This window comes from Gorilla gorilla, chromosome 12 (assembly GCF_029281585.2).
Source record: "Gorilla gorilla gorilla isolate KB3781 chromosome 12, NHGRI_mGorGor1-v2.1_pri, whole genome shotgun sequence".
Lineage (NCBI taxonomy): Eukaryota > Metazoa > Chordata > Mammalia > Primates > Hominidae > Gorilla > Gorilla gorilla.
This window is the reverse complement of record NC_073236.2, coordinates 106658763-106680079: the sequence shown is the minus strand read 5'-3', so window position 1 is coordinate 106680079 and position 21317 is coordinate 106658763. Positions and strand designations below refer to the sequence as shown.

At 37.9% G+C, this 21317-nt stretch overlaps 1 protein-coding gene across 17 annotated transcripts in view; it reads left to right on the top strand.

Annotated features, from left to right (window-relative positions):
• The window catches only part of LTBP1 (latent transforming growth factor beta binding protein 1), a 452790-nt gene that overhangs the window by 283493 nt on the left and 147980 nt on the right, over positions 1 to 21317 (top strand). For all 17 annotated transcript variants that reach the window (XM_004029082.4, XM_004029083.5, XM_063695966.1 and 14 more), the window contains one exon: positions 14691 to 14813. In XM_004029082.4, the coding sequence (XP_004029131.3) occupies positions 14691 to 14813 (123 nt within the window). The remainder of the gene's footprint in view (positions 1 to 14690; positions 14814 to 21317) is intronic.

Here is a 21317-nt window from a genome sequence, read left to right as displayed (position 1 = left end):
CCGGCTAATTTTTTGTATTTTTAGTAGAGACAGGGTTTCACCATGTTTGCCAGGATGGTTTTGATCTCCCAACCTTCTGATTCACCCACCTCAGCCTCTGAAAGTGCTGGGATTACGGGTGTGAGCCACTGTACCCGGCCCTAACCAGGGTTATACTCTCATACCACCTATGGCCACCTTTACCAATTATATATTTGTTTATATTTTGTAAAGTATCACTAATGCAGATACTAGCTAATTAGAAGATATGCCATCTGTTGTGAGAGCTAATAGAAGTCAAAGCAATCAATATTAATTTTGTTTTATTTCATTAAAAAGTGATGGTTATCAGCCAGATGTAATGGCTCATGCCTGTATTCCCAGCACTTTGGGAGGCTGAGGCAGAAGGATTGCTTGAGGCTAGGAGTTTAAAACCAGCCTGGGCAACAAAGCAAGACCCTGTCTCTACAAAAAAAATAAAATAAAAATTTGCTGGGTGTGGTGGTGCATGCCTGTAATCCCAGCTACTGAGAAGCTGAGGCAGAAGGGTTGCTTGAGTCCAGGAGTTCGAGGCTGCAGTGAGCTATGATTGTGCCACTGCACTGAAGCCTGGGCAACAAAGTGAGACCCTGTCTCTAAAAAGAAAGAAGGAAGGGAGGAAGGAAGGAGAGAGGGAGGGAGAGAAAGTTGTACAGTACATTTCTTCTACTGGCTGATTAATGTTTTGAACAATTTATATTAATAAAAATACCACTTTAGAAGTGATAGAAGTGCACATTTGCAAGTAATCACTTGCTATCTATTTTGTGTGTTAGAATGGAGACTTATTCAAGTAATTGCATGAGTTTTTTTGCATTTTCCTCTGTCGGTACGGCTGACTGACCCTCAGCAAACTTTGTTCATACTGAGCATATTAGATGGTTCCGCCTTAGTCAATTCACTGATGGTCTACTGGTAACACCAAATCCTGGCTTAGGTCTCTGGAGGATATTTGTAAAGCAGTGTTATACTTTTTGGCAATGATTCTAAAGTGAAGTAACACATAAAATTCTATTTCATGGGTCCTCAAGGAGGCACTGCTAAATTACATTACAAAGGCATTTGACTCATAATATGATTTCATTCAGTAAATCTATTGAAATTACTATTGAGAGAAGGGCTTAATTTCACTCCCTTTGTGATATTGATGGTCAGTAAAATGAAATCGAACTTGCTCACATTACATATGTACATTCAGTTTTCCTAGAACCTTGAAGCTTTTTGATTTTGTTTTCCTAAAGGTTTTCAAAAGGAGCCCATTTAGCATCTAATTGCTTGTGCCTTCCACATTGTTCTTACAGTCTAATGTCTTCTCAGTTTACAGAGCACTTTTAAAATTAAAGTGGTTAATAACTAGAATTACATTATTTCCTTCAACTAAGTGAACTAATGTCCTGAAACAACTTTTACTAATGTGCACTCAGTAACAAAGAACCAGCTGTATACATGTTAATTTGAGGAGCTTTCAAATAATTGCCTTCAAAGTTGTTTTTTTTCCTCCTCTCTAGTGGTGCTGCAATTATCTTTTCAAAGGAATGATTTATTACATATACACACACGGAGCTCCAAAACAGCCTTGCTACTCTCAGCATTATGGAATTGTTATAATTTGCTTCATTTATCATAACAAACAATACAGTTATATGCTCTGATGGATCTGGAGCAGCATTTGTCATTTGATTATTATGCTATAAAGGTCTGATGTAGAACTAGAATTAAATGAAATAATACTAAGAGCTCCTACGTCCATGCTGCTTTTCTTTAATACTCAGTCCTTCCCTGAGTGGAAATACTGAGTACTTTCTTTTGTCCATATTTTGCCATAAGTGGGTTCTTAAAAAGTTAGATGTAAATCTAAGTTTCAAAAATAGAATTTGGTTCTGAAAGTACTTGGGGAATCAGTCTGTTGAGTGATTTTATTAAAAGCAAGTATCTCTTTTGACATACCAAAGTCACTTACCAGTTTCAGTTTACAAGGATAAAATCAACTTAGTATTATTTGCTACATTTTTAGCACGTACTGTGGGCAATACCACAGTACCTCAGCACGTGCTGAATGTAATTAAAAGACATCTACACTTTTATAATTCAGTGTATGTATATTCGTTTTTCATAGATCATCTCGAAGACTTTTTAAATGACTCAGTATTCCACAAACATTAATCGCTGGGGCACTCCTAGCTATAGACTGAAAGTATGTGTGATGAATGATGGGTAAGACATTGTTCCTGCCCTTAGAATTTAGTGTAATGAAATCACTTTGAATGAGCAAGATGCAATGTGCTTTATTTACTCTTCGAATTAGCTGAATTTTAGCTGGCTCCCTATGAGCCCATTAAGGGAAATAGGAAAGAGCTAGCCACATAACTTTCTTTCAGCATCGTTTTATTATACTCGTTCTGCTTTAATAAAATAAATTTATGAAACCGATGCATTGAGGCACAAGAATACTCATTACCAAAACTTTCAGCCTAGGCTCCTTTTAGATAAAAAGTTCCTCAGAGTGCATCTGAAATCACATTTTGTTTGGACAAAAGAAGAGATAATGTACCTGTTTTCAGGGGGCATGTCTGTTATTAAATGAGACTCCACAGTCTTGATCAATATTCTGCATAAGGACTTTTTGGCTACAAAGCGCTTGTCTGGACTGTAGCTTGCATTTCAGACCTCTTAATGATTACCAAAAAAATACTGAGTGTGAACTGCAGTACTGTGAACAGGTAAAGGCAGATTGGTCTTTGAATGCTTTGAGAACACTAGATAAACGAGCACTAGAAAGTGCAGGTGAGACCCCCAAGAAAGCCTGCCTGGCTGGAGAAAAGAATGTGTCTTGTAGCATAGTGCTGGATTAAAACAGACATGTAGAATGAGGTGAAATGATTGAGAATCTTAAGGCAAAGCTCTTATAATTAATCGCACCATTTGCGTGCGATTAATTATGGGCTTTGTGATACGTGCTGGGAAAACACTTATTGGATTTGTTCTGCTTTTAACATAATGTTAAAGAAAAATATTGTTTATAACATTTGTTAAAGAACAGTAAGACAGATTTTATTCAGGTAACTGTTGTAACAGGTATGAGAACTACTGCAGTGGAGTTTTGGGGTAGGGGAGAGAGATTGGGCTCAACTCTGAAAATAAGGAAAAGTAAAAATGTATCACCAAGGAGTGAGGGTGAGAGTGTGATATCAGTGGATGAAAAATTACTAAGAGGACACATGAGGGGTAAGGGGGGATTCTGGCTCAACCAACCTAGGAGGGTATTCTTGCTGAAGGCAGATCAGGGTGACCAGACATTACCTAGGGGTTGGTGGAAGATGAGGAACCCAATCAGATATCCAGCATGGGGGATTCTGGCTAAACTAACTTAACAGGATATTAGCTAAAACTGGACAATGCAGAGACAAATACAGAAGCATACATGAAGTCAGAGCTAGTTGAGAAGAGGGTTCAGAGGAGCCTGACTAGAGTTTGATCAAGGAGAGCATCTTTGTCGATGGAACACTGAAAGGCCATTATGGCAACCTCTTGGATATTTGAAAGAAAATGGATTTGTGGCTTAGACCAGAGTCATTATTTTACAGGTATTGTCAAAGGTGTACCTAATGGAAATAAAGCCTTTTTCCCTCATATAGCTAATAGTCAAATGAATTTACTGTCATTTTTCTGATGGCAGTATTTCTTGTATCCTGTGCTTGTTTCCTGCATTTGTTTCTTCTTTTGGGGAGGATTTGCCAAATAAAATCCAGAACACCCAGTTAAATTTGAATTTCAGATAAACAACAAATACGTTTTTAAAGTAAGTACATCTCAAGTTATTTATTTGAAATTCAAATTTGACTGCTATCTTGTATTTTTATCTGGTTAATCTGTATTTTGAGGTGATATTCTTTAACAGATCCTTTAGTGAGGGTCACTAAAGTATATACTTTGTGTGTCTGAAAATATCTTTATTTTGCACTCATTTTATAATGAGACTACTCGTGTGTACAATTCCAGGTTGATAGTTGTTTTCTAGTGGTGCTTGACTACATTATACCAAAGTCTTCTGACTTCTGTGTTTTGACACCTCTTCCTTTGTAGATAATGTGTTTCTCTCTTTTGAGATAATCTCCTAATTCTTTATGTTCTGTAGTTTTATCATTATGTGTCTATATTTAGATTTATCTTTATTTTACTCAGTGTAATGTCAATCTGAAAACTCATGTCTTTCCTCAAATTTGAAAAGTGTTCATTTATTATGTCTTCAAATATCACTTTCCACCATGCTTTTCTGCTGAAACTCTCATTAAACAAAAGTTGGAGTGTGTTTTTCATGGTTCTTAAAAAATCTTTTGTCTTTTTATTCTCTTTTTTGCTGCATTTTGAATGGTTATCTCAGTTCCATTTTCCAATTTTCTAATTTCTGCTTTACTATGCCCATCTAGGCTTTATCTCATTTGTTACATTTTTAATTTTAAGACTGTTTTTCATTTCCAAGGTTTCTAATAAATTATTGTTCATAGCTACCTGTTCTTGTTTTATATTCTTTAAGTATTCATTTAACTGGTTAAGGCATGCTAAAAATCCTTAAAGAATCTTGGTAAGACCATTTCGTAAAATTATTCTCATCTAGAGAATATTTGTGTTCAAATCATTGGCTTCAATTAGTTTCTTAGCAAACAAGCATTAAAATTTTTAATTGGGTTGATAAGCTCACTTTGAATCAGAAGTTTATTTTCATCCTCCCCACCCTTTTCCTTTTTCTATCTAGCAATTATATGGAAATTTCCGCTTGGAGTTTGGGGCCGTTGGTCTAGAGCTAGATTATAATGGTAGCTTCTGACCCATGGAGCTTTTCTGCTTATGATATTGTTTGCATAAGAATGTGATAATTTTCCTTTTTCTAATATTAGTAAATTTACTTTTTGTTCATGATTGCCTTACACAACTTTTCAATCTACTTATTTATATATTTTGCTAACTTGTTTTTTTATTTTTATTTTTTATTTGTTTATGCTAACTTTTGTTGAATGACTATTCAGTGGAGCCATTGTGTTAAGTGCATTGGAGACAACCTTGTGAGATAAGTAGTGGTGTGTGTGTGTCTGTGTGTGTATGTGTGTAGCTCCCTCTTTTCTAGAGCTTATCACTATCCTTTCAACTTCAGATCAATTTTATCTTATGAACTTTCAAATAATTCAGTAAGTGTTTTCTTTAGTGTCTGGCTTCTTTCACTCAACAGTATATGGCCAGCACAATTTTTATTTTTAGAATTCTGCCTTATAAAGTGAAAATATCCATTGATGTTTTTATTTAAACACCTTTTCCCCTCTTCCATCTTGTTCTTCTCTGACTTCTCTGCTTAGGCCCCATTGCCCCAAAGTTACAGCTTTGTCTCTAAAGTTGCCTTCAGTTGCATTATCATAAGTGAGTTGCTATGTTTATTTCTTTCTAGAAGGTTTTTGGGAATATATAAGAGAGTGATGTGGGCATAAAGATGAAACTTAGACGAGATCGGGCACATTCAGGGTGGTATGGCTGTAGACACAAGCATTCCTATACACCAATAATAGACAGACAGAGAGCCAAATCATGAGTGAACTCCCAGTCACAATTGCTACAAAGAGAATAAAATACCTAGGAATACAACTTACAAGGGATGTGAAGGACCTCTTCAAGGAGAACTACAAACCACTGCTCAAAGAAATAAGAGAGGACACAAACAAATGGAAAAACATTCCATGCTCCTGGATAGGAAGCATCAATATCGTGAAAATGGCCATACTACCCAAAGTAATTTATAGATTCGATGCTATCCCCATCAAGCCACCATTGACTTTCTTCACAGAATTAGAAAAAACTACTTTAAATTTCATATGGAACCAAAAAAGAGCCTGTATAACCAAGACAATCCTAAGCAAAAAGGACAAAACTGGAGGCATCACACTACCTGACTTCAAACTATACTACAAGGCTACAGTAACTGTATATGCAGAAAACGGAAACTGGACCCCTTCCTCATACCTTATACAAAAATTAACTCAAGATGGACGAAAGACTTAAATGTAAGACCTAAAACCATAAAAACCCTAGAAGAAAACGTAGGCAATACCATTCAGGACATAGGCATGGGCAAAGACTTCATGATTAAAACACCAAAAGCAATGGCAAAAAAAGCCAAAATTGACAAATGGGAGCTAATTAAACTAAAGAGCTTCTGCACAGCAAAAGAAACTATCATCACTGCAAACAGGCAACCTACAGAATGGGGGAACATTTTTGCAGTCTATCCATCTGACAAAGGGCTAATATCCAGAATCTACAAAGAACTTAAACAAATTTACATGGAAAAAAATCAAACAACTCCATCAAAAAGTAGGTGAAGGATATGAACAGACACTTCTCAAAAGAAGACATTTATGCAGCCAACAAACATGAAAAAAAGCTCATCATCACTGGTCATTAGAGAAATGCAAATCAAAACCACAATGAGATACCATCTCATGTCAGTTAGAATGGCGATCATTAAAAAGTCAGGAAACAACAGATGCAAGTGGAGAGGATATGGAGAAATAGGAACGCTTTTACACTGTTGGTGGGAGTGTAAATTGGTTCAACCATTGTGGAAGACAGTGTGGTGATTCTTTAAGGATCTGGATCCAGAAATACCATTTGACCCAGCAATCCCATTACTGGGTATATACCCAAAGGATTATCAATCATTCTACTATAAAGACACATGCACACATATGTTTATTGCAGCACTGTTCACAATAGCAAAGACTTGGAACCAACCCAAATGCCCATCAATGATAGACTGGATGAAGAAAATGTGGCACATATACACCATGGAATACTATGCAGCCATAAAAAAGGATGAGTTCATGTCCTCTGCAGGGACATGGCTGAAGCTGGAAACCATCATTCTTAGCAAACTAACACAGAAGCAGAAAACCAAACACCACATGTTCTCACTCATAAGTGGGAGTTGAACAGTGAGATTACATGGACACAGGGAGGGGAACATCACACACTGGGGCCTGTTGGGAGGTGGGGGGCTAGGGGAGGGATAGCATTAGGAGAAATACCTAACGTAGATGGCGGGTTGATGGGTGCAGCAAACCACTATGGCACTTTTATACCTAGGTAACAGACCTGCACATTCTGCACGTGTATCCAAGAACTTAAATATAATTTTAAAAAAAGATGAAACTTAGAATATATCGTTCTTGATATATGTTTTGGAAATAATAGTAGAAAACCAACAGGTAAGAACTAAGACTGCGGTCAACCAGACTTGATAATTCAGTTCTTCAAAACACTTAGAAATGTTTAATATTCCTTTTGTTTAGCCTGCCAGAGGTTAATCATAATTTTCTATTGTATTTTCATTTAATCTCAGAAACTGTCATGTACTTAGTTTGATGCCAGATCATGTTTTACAATGGTCAATGGCTCAGTGGGAACTGATAGATAATTTACTGATTTGAAGGTGTTAACTGTTCTGGTCATCCTCTTAGAACTACTGCTGCACTTTCTAGTTTAAATATGCACAGTATTTTCAGTAAGAATTTAAACAGTTTTTGATCTGGACCTGAGCACCCTATTTCAGCATTTGCAAATCAAATTGGGACCCATTCCTGTGCATTTTAGAATTATTTTTCTGGTGTGTCCTCTTACTATGCTGGGATAGGATTCAAAAAGGAAATGTCTGTTTATTTTATTAACTCTTCCTCAGGAAAGACAGTGGTGAAGTGAGTCATTAGCACATTGTATTTTTCAATAGCTCTTTGACCTTAATCTCTGTGGCTATAAAATGAATGGGAAGATGCCTACTGTATTATGAGTGATGAAGAAAGCCCATGATGGATTCATGTTACTGTGAATATTTCAAGGAGAAGTTAATGTAATATCTGTAGACTACAGTCATGAATCCAAGACCAACAGCATAAGTGTGTGTTGCTAGCAACATCGTCCATGTGTAGCACACATGTGTCAAGAAATAAATACAAGCTGTTCTCTGGGCTCTGATAATTCCTTTATCATGTTACCCCGAAGACAGAAGAATTGGAAGGAAAGGAGTTGCTGCCACAGCGGTTTGACTTTTTTCAGTGAGTCCAGTGATTGAATCCATCCTATGGTGGATGGTCATTTTATAATCATGGGACAGTTACAGGGTGGTGGGTAGGCTTTTAACGGCAGTGGGGCCTAGATAGAAGCAAATATAATCACGAAGAGACTCATACAATAGTCTTTGAAGCTGGCCCCAGAGAGCAGCATTTCACAAAAATGTTTCCACAGATGACCAGTTCAGAAGGATGTTAATAGATTGTATGTTAGAAAGGGTCCCACAGCCAAATGTGCAGAAAAACCAAGTTAAACACAGAAAAACAAGAGATTTTGCCAAAGGACTCCTCGGGTTTTAAATATGCTTATGTATATAGAATAGGCAGTATTTCTCAAATATATTTGGCTGCAGAACCCCTCTTTTAGCAGAGGTCTCACAAAGTCTGTGTTTTGTGTAAAATACCTTGGGTAAAATTGCTCTAGAACACTGGTTTTCAAATTTTTTTTTCTTAATCTCCTAGAATAATTTTGAAAAAGTTATGTGTTCACATATCTTTAAGCTGACATCTACATTTTCATTAAAAAGTCAAGTGGATACAATAGGTTAATTTCTGGCACATTTATATTGTATGTGTGCATTAAATAATTTCATCAAAACTTTGGAGCTGCAGAATTGGTTCATGCCATTGATAAACAGTCTCTGCCATTTAACCTAATTGGTAAAGCCAGATCTTCTTATGAAACAAATCGGACTCATTACTTTTTCTGTGACTCTATCCTGGGGTTGATATATTTGTGAATTGTTCATTTATTCTGTGCCTGTGAGAATTTTACCTTTCAAGACAGTGTTCTTAGAAAGGCCTAGAAAGATTCTGGATTGACAAGAGGTATGCCTTGACTTGGTCAAGAACAAGAAGGCCCTGAGGAAAGGGGAAGATAGGGAAGGAAGATTGGCAAATATATTCTTAGGCAGATGACTTCAAAAAGAAACATCTGAAGGCTGAAGATCTATAGATTAGTTCCCTTAAAAGTGTCTAAGCCTGTGTGTACCCTATAGAATATCTTCATGTTCGTTCGTGGTATGTCTACCCAGTGCAAAGTTGTTCTTTGGAAGTTTAAGAAATATATATATTGTCTTAAAGTGAACTCCTGTACTTAAAGTAAGTGATCCTTATTAAATAACTTAATAGTCTGTCTGGGAAAAGTATTTGTATTAAGAGGTATTTTTCTGCTTTCAAGTGGAAGGCATACTGCTAATGGAATTCTATCATGGAATTTATATTTACTAGCAAAAGCTGAACACACACAGATGAATCTCCAGAAAGCTTCATATTTTCACACAGTAGAAAGATGCTCATGTCCTGTTCTTACCTTGTCCTGACTCCTGTTGGACATGCCTCATTTCCTGTATAAACTTGCGTCACTAAGAAGACAGTAAATTCTTACTCACTTTGTTAAACATACATACTTTCCTGTAGGAGAAGAGATGCATAAAAATATATTTATTTCCCAGAAGGGCACTTGTGCTGTTCGTAATATATTATGCACCAAATGTCATACTTTCTTTATTCCCTGGCATTTTCAGCCCTGGCAACTGGCAGATTGTTTTGAAGTCAGAGAATATTTAAACTACAAGTAACCTTGGGGATAATATAGTTCAGCCCCTCTGTGTTACAGGAGAGGACACTGAGATCAAGAGAAACTCAGAGACTTGCTCTGAGTAACATAACATTTTGTCCTAGTTGGACCAAAAGCTAGATCTTAGTGGAATATTCCTCCTATTATTTTCCCCCATCCGCTTCATCCTTTTTAGAAATATGGCCTTGGACAAAATTATCTCTGTAAAATGGAATAATTATTCTTGTACTGCGCACCATCCAGAATTGTTATGAAGTTCCAATGAAATATGGTGTGCTATAGAAATGTAAAGAATCCTGATGAGGTAGAAGGAAGATGAAGGTCCTCACTTCATCGTCACCTTATCGCATCATTCCCATGTACTGAAATACTTAGGCTGTTTTATGCTGGGTTGTTCATAGGGAGTCTCTTGTTAGGCATGTATACCTGATTACTCTATATTCTTCTACTACCTGATTAATAGAAGCCCAGCCCTCTTATTTCTGTTGTATTAGTTTGAACCATAGGACATTGCCAGTATTTGACCATTTTAGAAGAAGAGCAGTTTTAGAAGAAAAGCAGTTTTGTGTCCCTGAACTTCATCTGTGAGCTGAAGTATGTGGTAGGCTATACAGGCAGACATACCTGTAAATGTTTTAAGTAAGTGGAAAAGTATGTAAAGCTCCTTCATGTTAGCTGTAGTAGCTTCATGGATTTTGCCTACTCTAGAGGAGCACATGGGTCCGTATGAATTTCTTTCCTAATTTCTGTTTCTGTAAACTTCTAGACTGCCTGCCTGAACACAAAAGCTCAGATGTGGGGATAGGGAATGGTGACTGGCTGTATGTGGGTGCTGAGCCCCTTCAGCCATTTATTTTGGCCTTCATTCTTTAACTCAGGAAGTTGTTCTGTATGCAGTGGTTATACCACTTCTTCAAAGGACAGACTTCCACAGTTTTCCAGAGAAATTTGTCATCTATAGAGGGAGAACAAGGAATAAATTCATGTATTTTTCAAACTAAATATTAAAATGCTTTTGATTTAGTTAGAATCTGTTAAGGAAGGTTTGTTGACCCTTTAAAATATGAGACTTGGCCGGATGCAGTGGCTCACACACTTTGGGAGGCTGAGCACTTTGGGAGGCCGAGGTGGGCGGATCACTTGAGGTCAGGAGTTCAAGACCAGCCTGGCCAACATGGTGAAACCCTGTGTCTACTAAAAATACAAAAAAAAAAAAATTAGCCGGGCGTGGTGGCATGTGCCTGTAATCCCAGCAACTCAGGAGGCTGAGGCAGGAGAATCGCTTGAACCTGGGAGGCGAAGGTTGCAGCGACCTGAGATTGTGCTACTGTACTCCAACCTGTGTGACAGAGTAAGACTCCATCTTAAATAAATAAATAAATAAATAAAAATATGAGACTCCTGAAACACTATATTGTTATTTGAATTTATTCCTTCAAAAATAAGCTATTTATAAAATGACAAATATTGTAATCAGGTTTTATTTGATTAAAGAAAGAAGATAGCTTTAGGCAATGAAGTCTAAATAGAATTCTGGTTTACCATTCACCCATCACGTTCCATACAATTGTTAAGTCTGAATAGAATTACGGTTTACCATTCACCCATCACGTTCCATACAGTTATTAAGTCTAAATAGAATTCTGGTTTACCATTCACCTATCACGTTCCAAACAGTTGTTAAACTTTGGCCTGATGATGTCTTCACTTGGAATGTTCTTCTCTCATCCAGATACAATGCGTTCAGTTCAACCAATGCTTTGTTCTTAACGTGTTTGTGAGTCTCCGACATCCTTTACTTTAATTTAGAAAGCTTGTGACTACCTGTCCGGGAAAATCACTTAGACAGTTGCTCCTGTTTCTTAATAATTAGAAATGTCTTATTAATTTATTAATTTCTGAAGTCCTATGTTAAAATTATGGGGGTAAGTTGTTTGTTGGCTGGGAAGGGGCACAAAGAACCTTCTGAGGTGATGGAAACGTTCTTTTTTTTTTTTTTTTGAGACAAAGTCTTGCTCTGTCGCCGAGGCTGGAGTGCAGTGGCGTGATCTCGGCTCACTGCAAGCTCCGCCTCTCAGGTTCACGCCATTCTCCTGCTTCAGCCTCCTGAGTAGCTGGGACTGCAGGCGCCTGCCACCACGCCCGGCTAACTTTTTGTATTTTTAGTAGAGACGGGGTTTTACTGTATTAGCCAGGATGGTCTCGATCTCCTGACCTCGTGATCTGCCCACCTCGGCCTCCCAAAGTGCTGGGATTACAGGCGTGAGCCACTGCGCCCGGCCAGAAACGTTCTTAATCACAATCTGGGTGGTGGTTGCACCAAAGTGGATATGCAAAAATTCATCTAGTTGTATACTTAAGATTGATATATTCTAGTGTATATACGTTAAATATAGGAAACAGAAATCTAATCTGTAATTTGTAGTAGCTCAGGAAATATAAAAAAATAGATGAACCAAGGCAGTTGAAGGAAACAGTTTTTCTGGAAGCTGTGAGAATGTGTCACAAAGGAAGGCCCAGGCTTCCTGGGTTCTTCGGGCCAAAATTAGGGGAAGTGTTGGTGCCAGTGCCAGTGGCACAAGCTGATTAAAACAGTCATAACAGGAAGAGTCTTACACGATTCTTCTTCTTTGTGGATGTTTCTGTTTCTTCCTGTCTATACCTGATAGGTTTGCTTGGTCATTTTGTTTGTTTTCTTCCATCTGAATTCCTGTCCTCCATTCCCATGGCATCAGAGTCAAGGCAGTGAGCAGTGTGGAGAGTCAAAGAAGGGGTATTGGAAGAGAGTACTAGGCATTGGTTGTAAATTAGGTATTTATGAGTCTGGGGGGAAACCTCTACATTAACCTGGCAGCCAGCCGCAAGGCTGAGATGGTGCTGTTATAGAAACCACCTAGCAAGGGAAAATTCTGGGTCCTCAATCTTATCATGGAATGTGTAGTGGTGCAGCCAATGAACAGGAATACAGGCCATTCAGGGGAAGAGGAATTCTAATAATCATACCCTAGTGAGGATATGAGGGGAAATAGAAGAGTGGAAATTTTGTCCAGGCTTCTTGACCACAACTGGCTGGTTACCCAAACTTGAGGTTTTACTTGGGACATATAATAGGGCTTCACTTGTACCATGTAAGCTCCAACTGGACTTGGCACTCTTCCTGGTCCTTCATGGTGGTTTTCTTAAAAAGAATGAGTTACGGGAGAATAGTTTCAGTTACATGCTGTACATAAAAGTGCATTACAGAACAACACACACTTCAATAAATAATGAGATGGTCAGGTGCTGTACTGTGTGCCGTACCAGGTGTCATCTAGCTGTACCAGTTTCCAGCTACATGCAAGTTGGAACACCATAGAATTTATACAGCAAATATGCATTAACTTATCATTTGAATGTCACGGAAGGTATCATATTTTATCACTGAAATTAACTTAAAAATTGCATGCTCTGAGTAAAATATGTGCGCATAGATCACGATGCCTACTTAGAACATGAAATATTGATGTTCAAATAATGTTAATATTTGCTTAAATAATGATTGAGGGCTGTATTTTCTTTTTATGTGATGATCCTGATAGTAATGTTTTGCTACCATTGTATCCAACTTTTTGATTTTCAATTAATTACCTTTGCAAGTGACTATATAATCTTTCTTTGTAAAATCACTTCATTTATACCCCTCCTCTTTCAAATCGCTTTGATTTCCCCCTGGATCTCCATATGCAGAGTATCTTAAGTGTCTATTTGTAGCAGTGATTCCCTCTTTCACTGTATTTCTGAATCTTCTGCTGCTACTGGGTATTTCTACTTGGGTATCCCAATGTGACCTTGAACTATAAAACTGAACTCCTTCCTGCCTTCTTTCTTCCTCAGGACTCCTTCCGCAAAACCAGCTGTGATTTTTTTTTCCTTTTTTCTTAGATTAGGAGCCTCCCAGACATCCTTGACTCCTTTCTCTTACTTTCTCATGGTGTGTAGTCCAGTCAAGCACTATGCATTTTCAGTTGTTCTTAAAAAAAAAAAAAAAAAAGATTTGTCCATTCGTTATCTTCCTGATTGTTCTCACTGTCACCAGCCTGGCTGTTACCAACCTCATACTTGCATGACCCCTTCAAGTGATCAGACTTTTAATCTCTTCTCAACAAGCCATGTGTTGGCCAGGTGAATTTTCCTAGAGTCTGTCTTTGAGTCTTTCTTCTCCTGCTCAGAAACCTTTAGTATAGCTCCCTGTTCTCAATGAAACTGAATCCAAATGCAGCCTGAATTGTACCAGCTCTGTTTCCAACTATTTACCTTCCTGAATCTTCTTTTCCAGCCAGTGGTTTGACTCATTATTTCCTGAGCCTCCATCCACTGGCCACACTCTGTGCTCAAGCTCCAGGGTTTCCCACACAAGTCATTCCTTCCCTTCCTCGCCCATCCATCCAGCTCCTGCCCAGACATCAGCACTCTAAAGCCTTACCTCCTCCTCAGTGCCACAGTCTGCCCCACCTCCAGCTTCCTTCTGTGGCTTTTACTGTCTGTATAGGCAATTTCATAATTTAACTTCTAAAAGTTTATGACAGTTCTTTCTTGTGATGACTTGGACTGCTTTTCACTTCTTTAGTTTTTCAAATATTCATATGTACAGTTAGACTGTCAGCGCTTCTAGAGTGAGAGTCTTTGCCTTACCTATATGCTCCATAATGCCTAACATAAACTAACACTAAAGCAAAAGCTCTGTGAAGGCCAGAATTTTTATCAGTTTTTTTCACTAGTAAATCCTTAGCACCTGGCATGTAGTAGGTATGTAATAAATATTTGCTATATAAATTGTAAATGTTCAATAAACATTAACTGATTTAAGATTATTCACACCTGCTACATCCTTTTTTCACTATAACTGAAAGATTACTATAGTGAAAAAGGAAGTGAATGCAATGTATAGCCAGAATCTGCTCAATGGGGCTTGACCACTCCTTCTAAAGAATTGTGTTTTCCTGCAGATATTAATGAATGTCAGCTACAAGGTGTATGCCCTAATGGTGAGTGTTTGAATACCATGGGCAGCTATCGATGTACCTGCAAAATAGGATTTGGGCCGGATCCTACCTTTTCAAGTTGTGTTCGTAAGTAATAATCACTTTTTATTCCTGTTTTGGATTAATTGTCTTTGGGGTTTTTCCAAAAGAACGGAAATACTCAGTGGCCAACTGAGTGCTTGTAAATATACGGGAAAACCTCATTAATTAAAATAACAAGCAGGGGGCCTGCCTGATGTAGTAAAATAAATTGATATCATGGAACCTTCTCTAAAATGCATTTTTATTGTGTTGATAAAAATATAATAGCTAAAACTCTGAATAGAGACTAAGCACACCGAGGAAATATGCTTTGATGAAAAGAAAAGAGAGAATTAAAATGGACATATCAAACTTTTTTGGTACCTGAGAGATGACAGTAAGTTTTTCCTTCATAAATACGGTATTTTAAGCATTCTTTAGGTTGTATTAAACTGTGTCCCAGCTTCTGCCTTTAATTATTCCAAATTCTGAGTCACCGGACTCTAATTTAATGAGGTTTCACTTCTTTCTCAATTGGAAGAGTCTGGAAAATAGTTACCAAGGCCCTGTGTTTTAGATTTTCTAATTCAGTTCTAATTTCAGATATTGTCTTGTTCTTTAAACCCACCAAAATGACCCTAAATTATACTGTTTTGCCTTAAAAATGTTTCTGAGATTTTCCCTTGTTTCTGATAAGGGTAAAAATCCTTCATTAAACCACATGTTCTAATATTGGTTCTGAAATAGAGTTTCACCAAAGAGATACTCACTCTCCGTGTAAATTAATCCATGTAATCACTACAGATCATATGCCATTAGAGAGGAATGCATTTTAGGTGTAAAGTTCTCAAATGCAGATTTGAGATTTTTAAGAATGTCTTATTTTTAAAGTAATCATGCCCATTATTATAGGTAAGCACTGCAAGATTTTTTTTAAGGAGATGGGGTCTTGCTATGTTGCCTAGGCTGGACTCAAATCCTGGACTCAAGTGATCACTGTTCAGCCTGCTGAGTAGCATGACTATAGACATGGGCCTTGTAGCACTGCAGATTTTTAAAGATTATATACAGTTTAAATGGCTGCATGGCAGAAAACTATTAGGATAATTTTAAGAGCAACTGTGTATTAGTTTCTTTCCTGCAAGTTTTTGTTTTTATCTATCTATCTGTCTATCTGTCTATCGATCTATTTATTTTTGAGACAGAGTTTCACTTTTGTCACCCAGGCTGGAGTGCAATGGTGTGATCTCCACTCATTGCCACCTCTGCCTCCCAGGTTCAAATGATTCTCCTACCTCAGCCTCCCAAGTAGCTGGGATTATGGGCATGTGCCACCACGCCCAGCTATTTTTTTGTATTTTTAGTAGAGACAGGGTTTTGCCATATTGGTCAGGCTGGTCTTGAACTCATGACCTCAGGTGATCCACCCGCCTCAGCCTCCCAAAGTGCTGGGATTATAGGTGTGAGCCACCATGCCCGGCCACTTTTATTTATTTTTTAATGTGGCTTTGGTATATAATGAGCTGCATCTTTCTTGTCTAGTTTGAAATTTGCCATTTGGTTGACATGTTCTTCATGAGTTTACTGCCATTCATTTTTAACGAAGCTTATCTCTCTTAACTCTTTGCCCTAAGATGAGATATGTAGAGGTGATAAAATAAAGACAAATGTAGTAAAATAAAAATGACAGTCTTATTTATTACTTTTAGGTGAGTTTGTTGAGTCTTTTGAAATGGTATCACTAATTACTACTCTTTTCCTTTAAAAACTGTCAACTGCAGATTAGGAAGTTTTACACGTAAGTCCTCTTTTCTATGTTCTTTTACAAACAGTTCTGATCATGAAGCAGACAGACACCTAATTATAAGGCTTTCCTAACGGGTGGTAAAATTAGACCATAAAATTACATTTGCACACAAATTACCTTTGAAACTGATGCAAGGATTTGGAAATTTCAGGCCAAAAATCACATTGTTGATGACATCCAGATAACTTAGGGGATCATTTTTGGCTGATTTGAATCACATGAATAAATATGTTAAACCATTTTATAATTTAAACGTAAAGATTGTAGAGTTTGGATATAGAGTTTGTTGTGAATGCTTTTTCCACCCTTTTATAATTTGACTTGTAGTCTGGTTACAATTCTTATATTGAAGGTTGCTGATTAGGTAAACTTGCAGAACTAGTCACAAAACGCTCTGTGAAACTTTGACTAGATCTGATGTCTAGAGTTGAGGGCAGACATCCAGGTTTTAATAAGATTGTAGAAATTTGCCAATGAGATTTTTGAAACACTTGCACATTTCCTTAGCATTTATTTTCCCTGTCATTGCCCAAATAATTCTGAACTTATTAAACAACCATCCATTCTTATTTGAAAAATAAATAATTCAATTTTATGGTTCAGCTACAACAGCTGAACTGATAAGTATTAAGAGACGTTTGTTGCTAGTTAAGTGTTCCAGTTGAGAGTTTGAAGTGAAAACCTGGGCTCTTTACCAGTGTTGAGTGAGAATATTTATTTCTCTTTCCTCTGAATTTACCACATGTAACATCACAGAGACATGTAGAGTTCCTTTAGGATTTGCGATTTGAACCAGTCCAGTCTGATTTTCAGGTGAATTCTGTGAAGAGCTTGATGGGGGAAGTCTGAAGACAGAAGGAATTAGGGAAGAGGGTGATACTTACAGAGTAAAGGAAATAAATGAAAAGATAATGGTATTTTTGGTAGTCACAGGGAAGTAGCAGGAGGGGACTGGAGATCACACACACGCACACGCACACACAGACACACACACAGACACACACACAGGCACTCAACACAGTGGTTGCTAAATGTTTGCTCTGGAGAGAGAGAAAACCAGCCAGGGATGAAGCCTGCAGGCAAATGGAGGACAAATGACAACATTTGCTAAGACAGCATGAATTTAGGCCATATCCAGAGCATACAAGGTGTGGCTGACTCTCTGAACTCCTGCACATGGTTATGGCCAAGGAACAACGGGAAGCACTTTCTCTTCTTGAATGCACTGAACTGAGATGAACCCCCCAGAATTCCTTGACTGCAGCCAAAGGTTGCAACAATTTCACTTTCTCTCCTTGCCGCTTGCCTTGGCTTAGCCAAGCTAAAAGGAAGAAAGTAGGCAAATGCTGGCATTTGCTGCCTCTGACCTCTATGTTTGAGGCTTAGGATGGTGTAGGAGCATTCTCCAGACCTGTTGCTACCTGATTTATGGGGAAAGGTGGAAATTCAAGGACTTTTCAGAGCAAATTCAAGAAAAGTATCATCTTTGCAATCCAAGTAGGAAGACTTTCTGGCTTTCTGAACTCCTGCAGGAACTTCAGAGCTCCAGGATGAGTGCTGCTGAGAGTGTGTCCATAGGTTCAGTAAAAAGGCCTAGATAAAAGAATTCTGAGCCTGGGCTTTTGCCTTTTTGTAGTATTCTTTACCCATCAACTTGGAGCTAGTTGACAGAAATGGAGGGTTAGAGAGATGTGCTCAGGAACTTCTGCCGTAGTCCTGGAAGTCATGAGAGAAAGGGCAAATGCCTTTTAAAAGCCAGTCTTAATTAAGTACATCATTCATTTGTAATTTCCTGAGCATCTTTATGAGAAACATACCACGCTTATCTTATACATTGGGGAACTAAAGCTAGGAAAGTTTAAGTAGCTTCTCACACAGCTAGTAGCTGAGAGTTGAGATTTAAAACAGGATTTGTGCCTCCAATTTTAGGGTTCTAGATCAGGGGTTGGCAAATTATAGCCCATGGGAAAAAAATCTGTTTGTTTTTGAAAATAAAGTTTTATTGGAACACAGCCATGTCCATTCATTTACTTATTGTCTAATGCTGCTTTTGTATTACAAAGACAGAGTTGAGAAGTTACAACAGAAATCGTATGGCCCACAAAGCCTAAAATACTTATTATCTGATGCTTGACAGAAAAAGTTTGCTGACGCTCAAGCTAATTAACACTGTCCAATAGAACTATCTGAGATGATGGAAATATTCTCTATCTGTGCCACCTCATACAGCAGCCACTAGTCATGTATGGCCTGTGTAACTGAGGAATTGAATTTTTACTTTTATTTAAATTTTATCCAAGGAGCAACATGTGGCTAGTGCCTAACATATTGAGTGGCGTAGTTTTGTATCCTTTTTGGCAAAGCCAAATGGGTTAATTACTGCTAGCTTTCCAGCTTTTCCGTTAATATGGGCTTTCCTTCCAGACTTGATATTTTTTGCCCATGGTAACATTTTCTCCAGAGCACCCCGGCTGGGAGCCTGTGTCATCTTGGACTCTTTTGTATCTTTTGGTTTCAAAGGATGACATTTAGTCTTCATAATTTATCTTATGCCCGTTCTTTTCTTTGTACCTCCTCTGTGGCCATCTCAGGTTAGGCCCCTAGCCTCCCTCACTTGGAGGTCTCATGGCACCGTGGCCCGGAGGTGAGAAAGATCTGTACAAGCTGCTTGCTCCCAGATAATTACAGTAAACGAAAACCATGACAATAATAATTTTTATTGCAAACTTCGTAAATGCCAGGCACTGTGCTAAGCACTTTATGTGAATTATCCCATATAATACTTACTAGATCTCTATTGGATTTGTTCTGTTATTTTTCCTAATTTAGAAATGAAGGAATTAAGGCGTAGAGGGGTTAGGGATATTTCCAACAGTCATACAGCCCATAAAGGGTAGAGCCCAGATTTGAAACTGGATCTGTCTCACTCCACAAGCTGAACCTTTAATCAGGACATGGAAAACAGTCTGAAATGCCAGGAGGAGTAAGTCATTTATTTAAGGAGAACTGATATTTTAATCTCACCTGCCACACTATAGAAGAGGTGACCTAATTGCAATGGCCTTGAATTATTGTTTCTTTTATTTTGGTTCTCCACGAATTTTTTTTTTTTTTGAGAGGGAGTCTTGATCTGCTGCCCAGGCTGGAGTGCAGTGGTGGAATCTCAGCTTACTGCAACCTCCACCTCCTGGGTTCAAGTGATTCTCCTGCCTCAGCCTCCTGAGTAGCTGGGATTACAGGCGTGCGCCACCACACCCAGCTAATTTTTGTATTTTTAGTAGAGATGGGGTTTCACCATGTTGGCCAGGCTGGTCTCGAACTCCTAACCTCACGTGATCCGCCCACCTCTGCCTCCCAAAGTGGTGGGATTACAGGCGTGAGCCACCGCGCCCAGCCATGAAATGGTTTTTAATGACACATTTCCCAGAGTGCCCAGTGGTTCTTACTGCCCTAGGTAAGCTGCCTCTCAGACTCCTCATAGCAGCTTTACTTGCTTCCTAGACCTGTATCCTAACACCCATCCCCATAGATACTAAGCTGTAAAAGGATTAAATGCTAATGTGGAATTTCATCCAAGAAATGATTAAGGATATTACAGATGTGGATGGGAGTGATTGCAGACTAGTAAGGTTAGCTAGACTTTTAAACCCTTGCTCTTTTCTGAAATCCTGCCTACTTTTCAACTTCTTCTAAGTACCAGATTAATTAATATCTGCTTAATATTTGTCATTCACATTTTAACCCATTTATGCCTGGTGTTCCATTATTGGAATGCTGAGCTTGTGGGAGTTATTTATATCCTGCTCAAGGTCATCTCAGTAGGTCTGATTTTTCACACACACACACACACACACACACACACACATTTACAACCTCCAGCATAAATGGGTTAATACATTAGAGTAGTATGTCTTTGAAAGTATAATGTGAGTTTATTATACAATCCTATAATTAAGGCCATAATTAAATATAAGTTGCTTAATATATCACTGAGGAACCCAAATAATAGTATCTTAGCTTTTTACTCATTTTGTAATTGAATTGCCATCACCATGGGCTGTATGGTTATGATTCGGTACTATACTTGGGTACAGAGCTATATGCTTGTTACCAGTTTGAAAATTTGTCTTATGTCTGTAGCCAAGAGCAAAAAAATTACTTTCCTGGTGGATGTGGCATTTTCGATAGGGTTTATGCTTCTGAAGTGCTTTTTCCTTTATATAAAGTATCAGAATCTTTTTGCCGTAATTTTAGTAACACATCCTGCACAAAATAGGATCTGACAAAGTACTGTTTCAGTGTACAAACATGTAAGAGCCTACAGGCACCCTTAATTATCACTCCTCAGTTTTATTCGATTCTACAGCTGCTTCCCCTATCCCTTAGAAATCTTTTGGTATTTCTAGTTTTCTTTAGTACAGCATAAAACCTTATGACTCAGTAGAATATATAATCACATGTACCATATTTTAAATAATAAACGTAGTACACTAATGTGTTATCCTTTACAATTAATCTTCCAGTCTGAGGTTAAAGATATTCAGACAATAAAAACACCAATCTTACATCATTCTGGGTAGCATATTGTTTCTGGGTTTACGCATCATATTGACCGGAGTGTGAAAATACTAGAGATGTTTAATAAACAGAATGCAAGTCATTTGAAATGACAAAAAGAACAACAGGCAATTTAGGTCCTAAAATAGGGGCAGTTTTAAATGGCACACCCCGTCAGGTATATGTGGCATAAATGAACAGTTTTG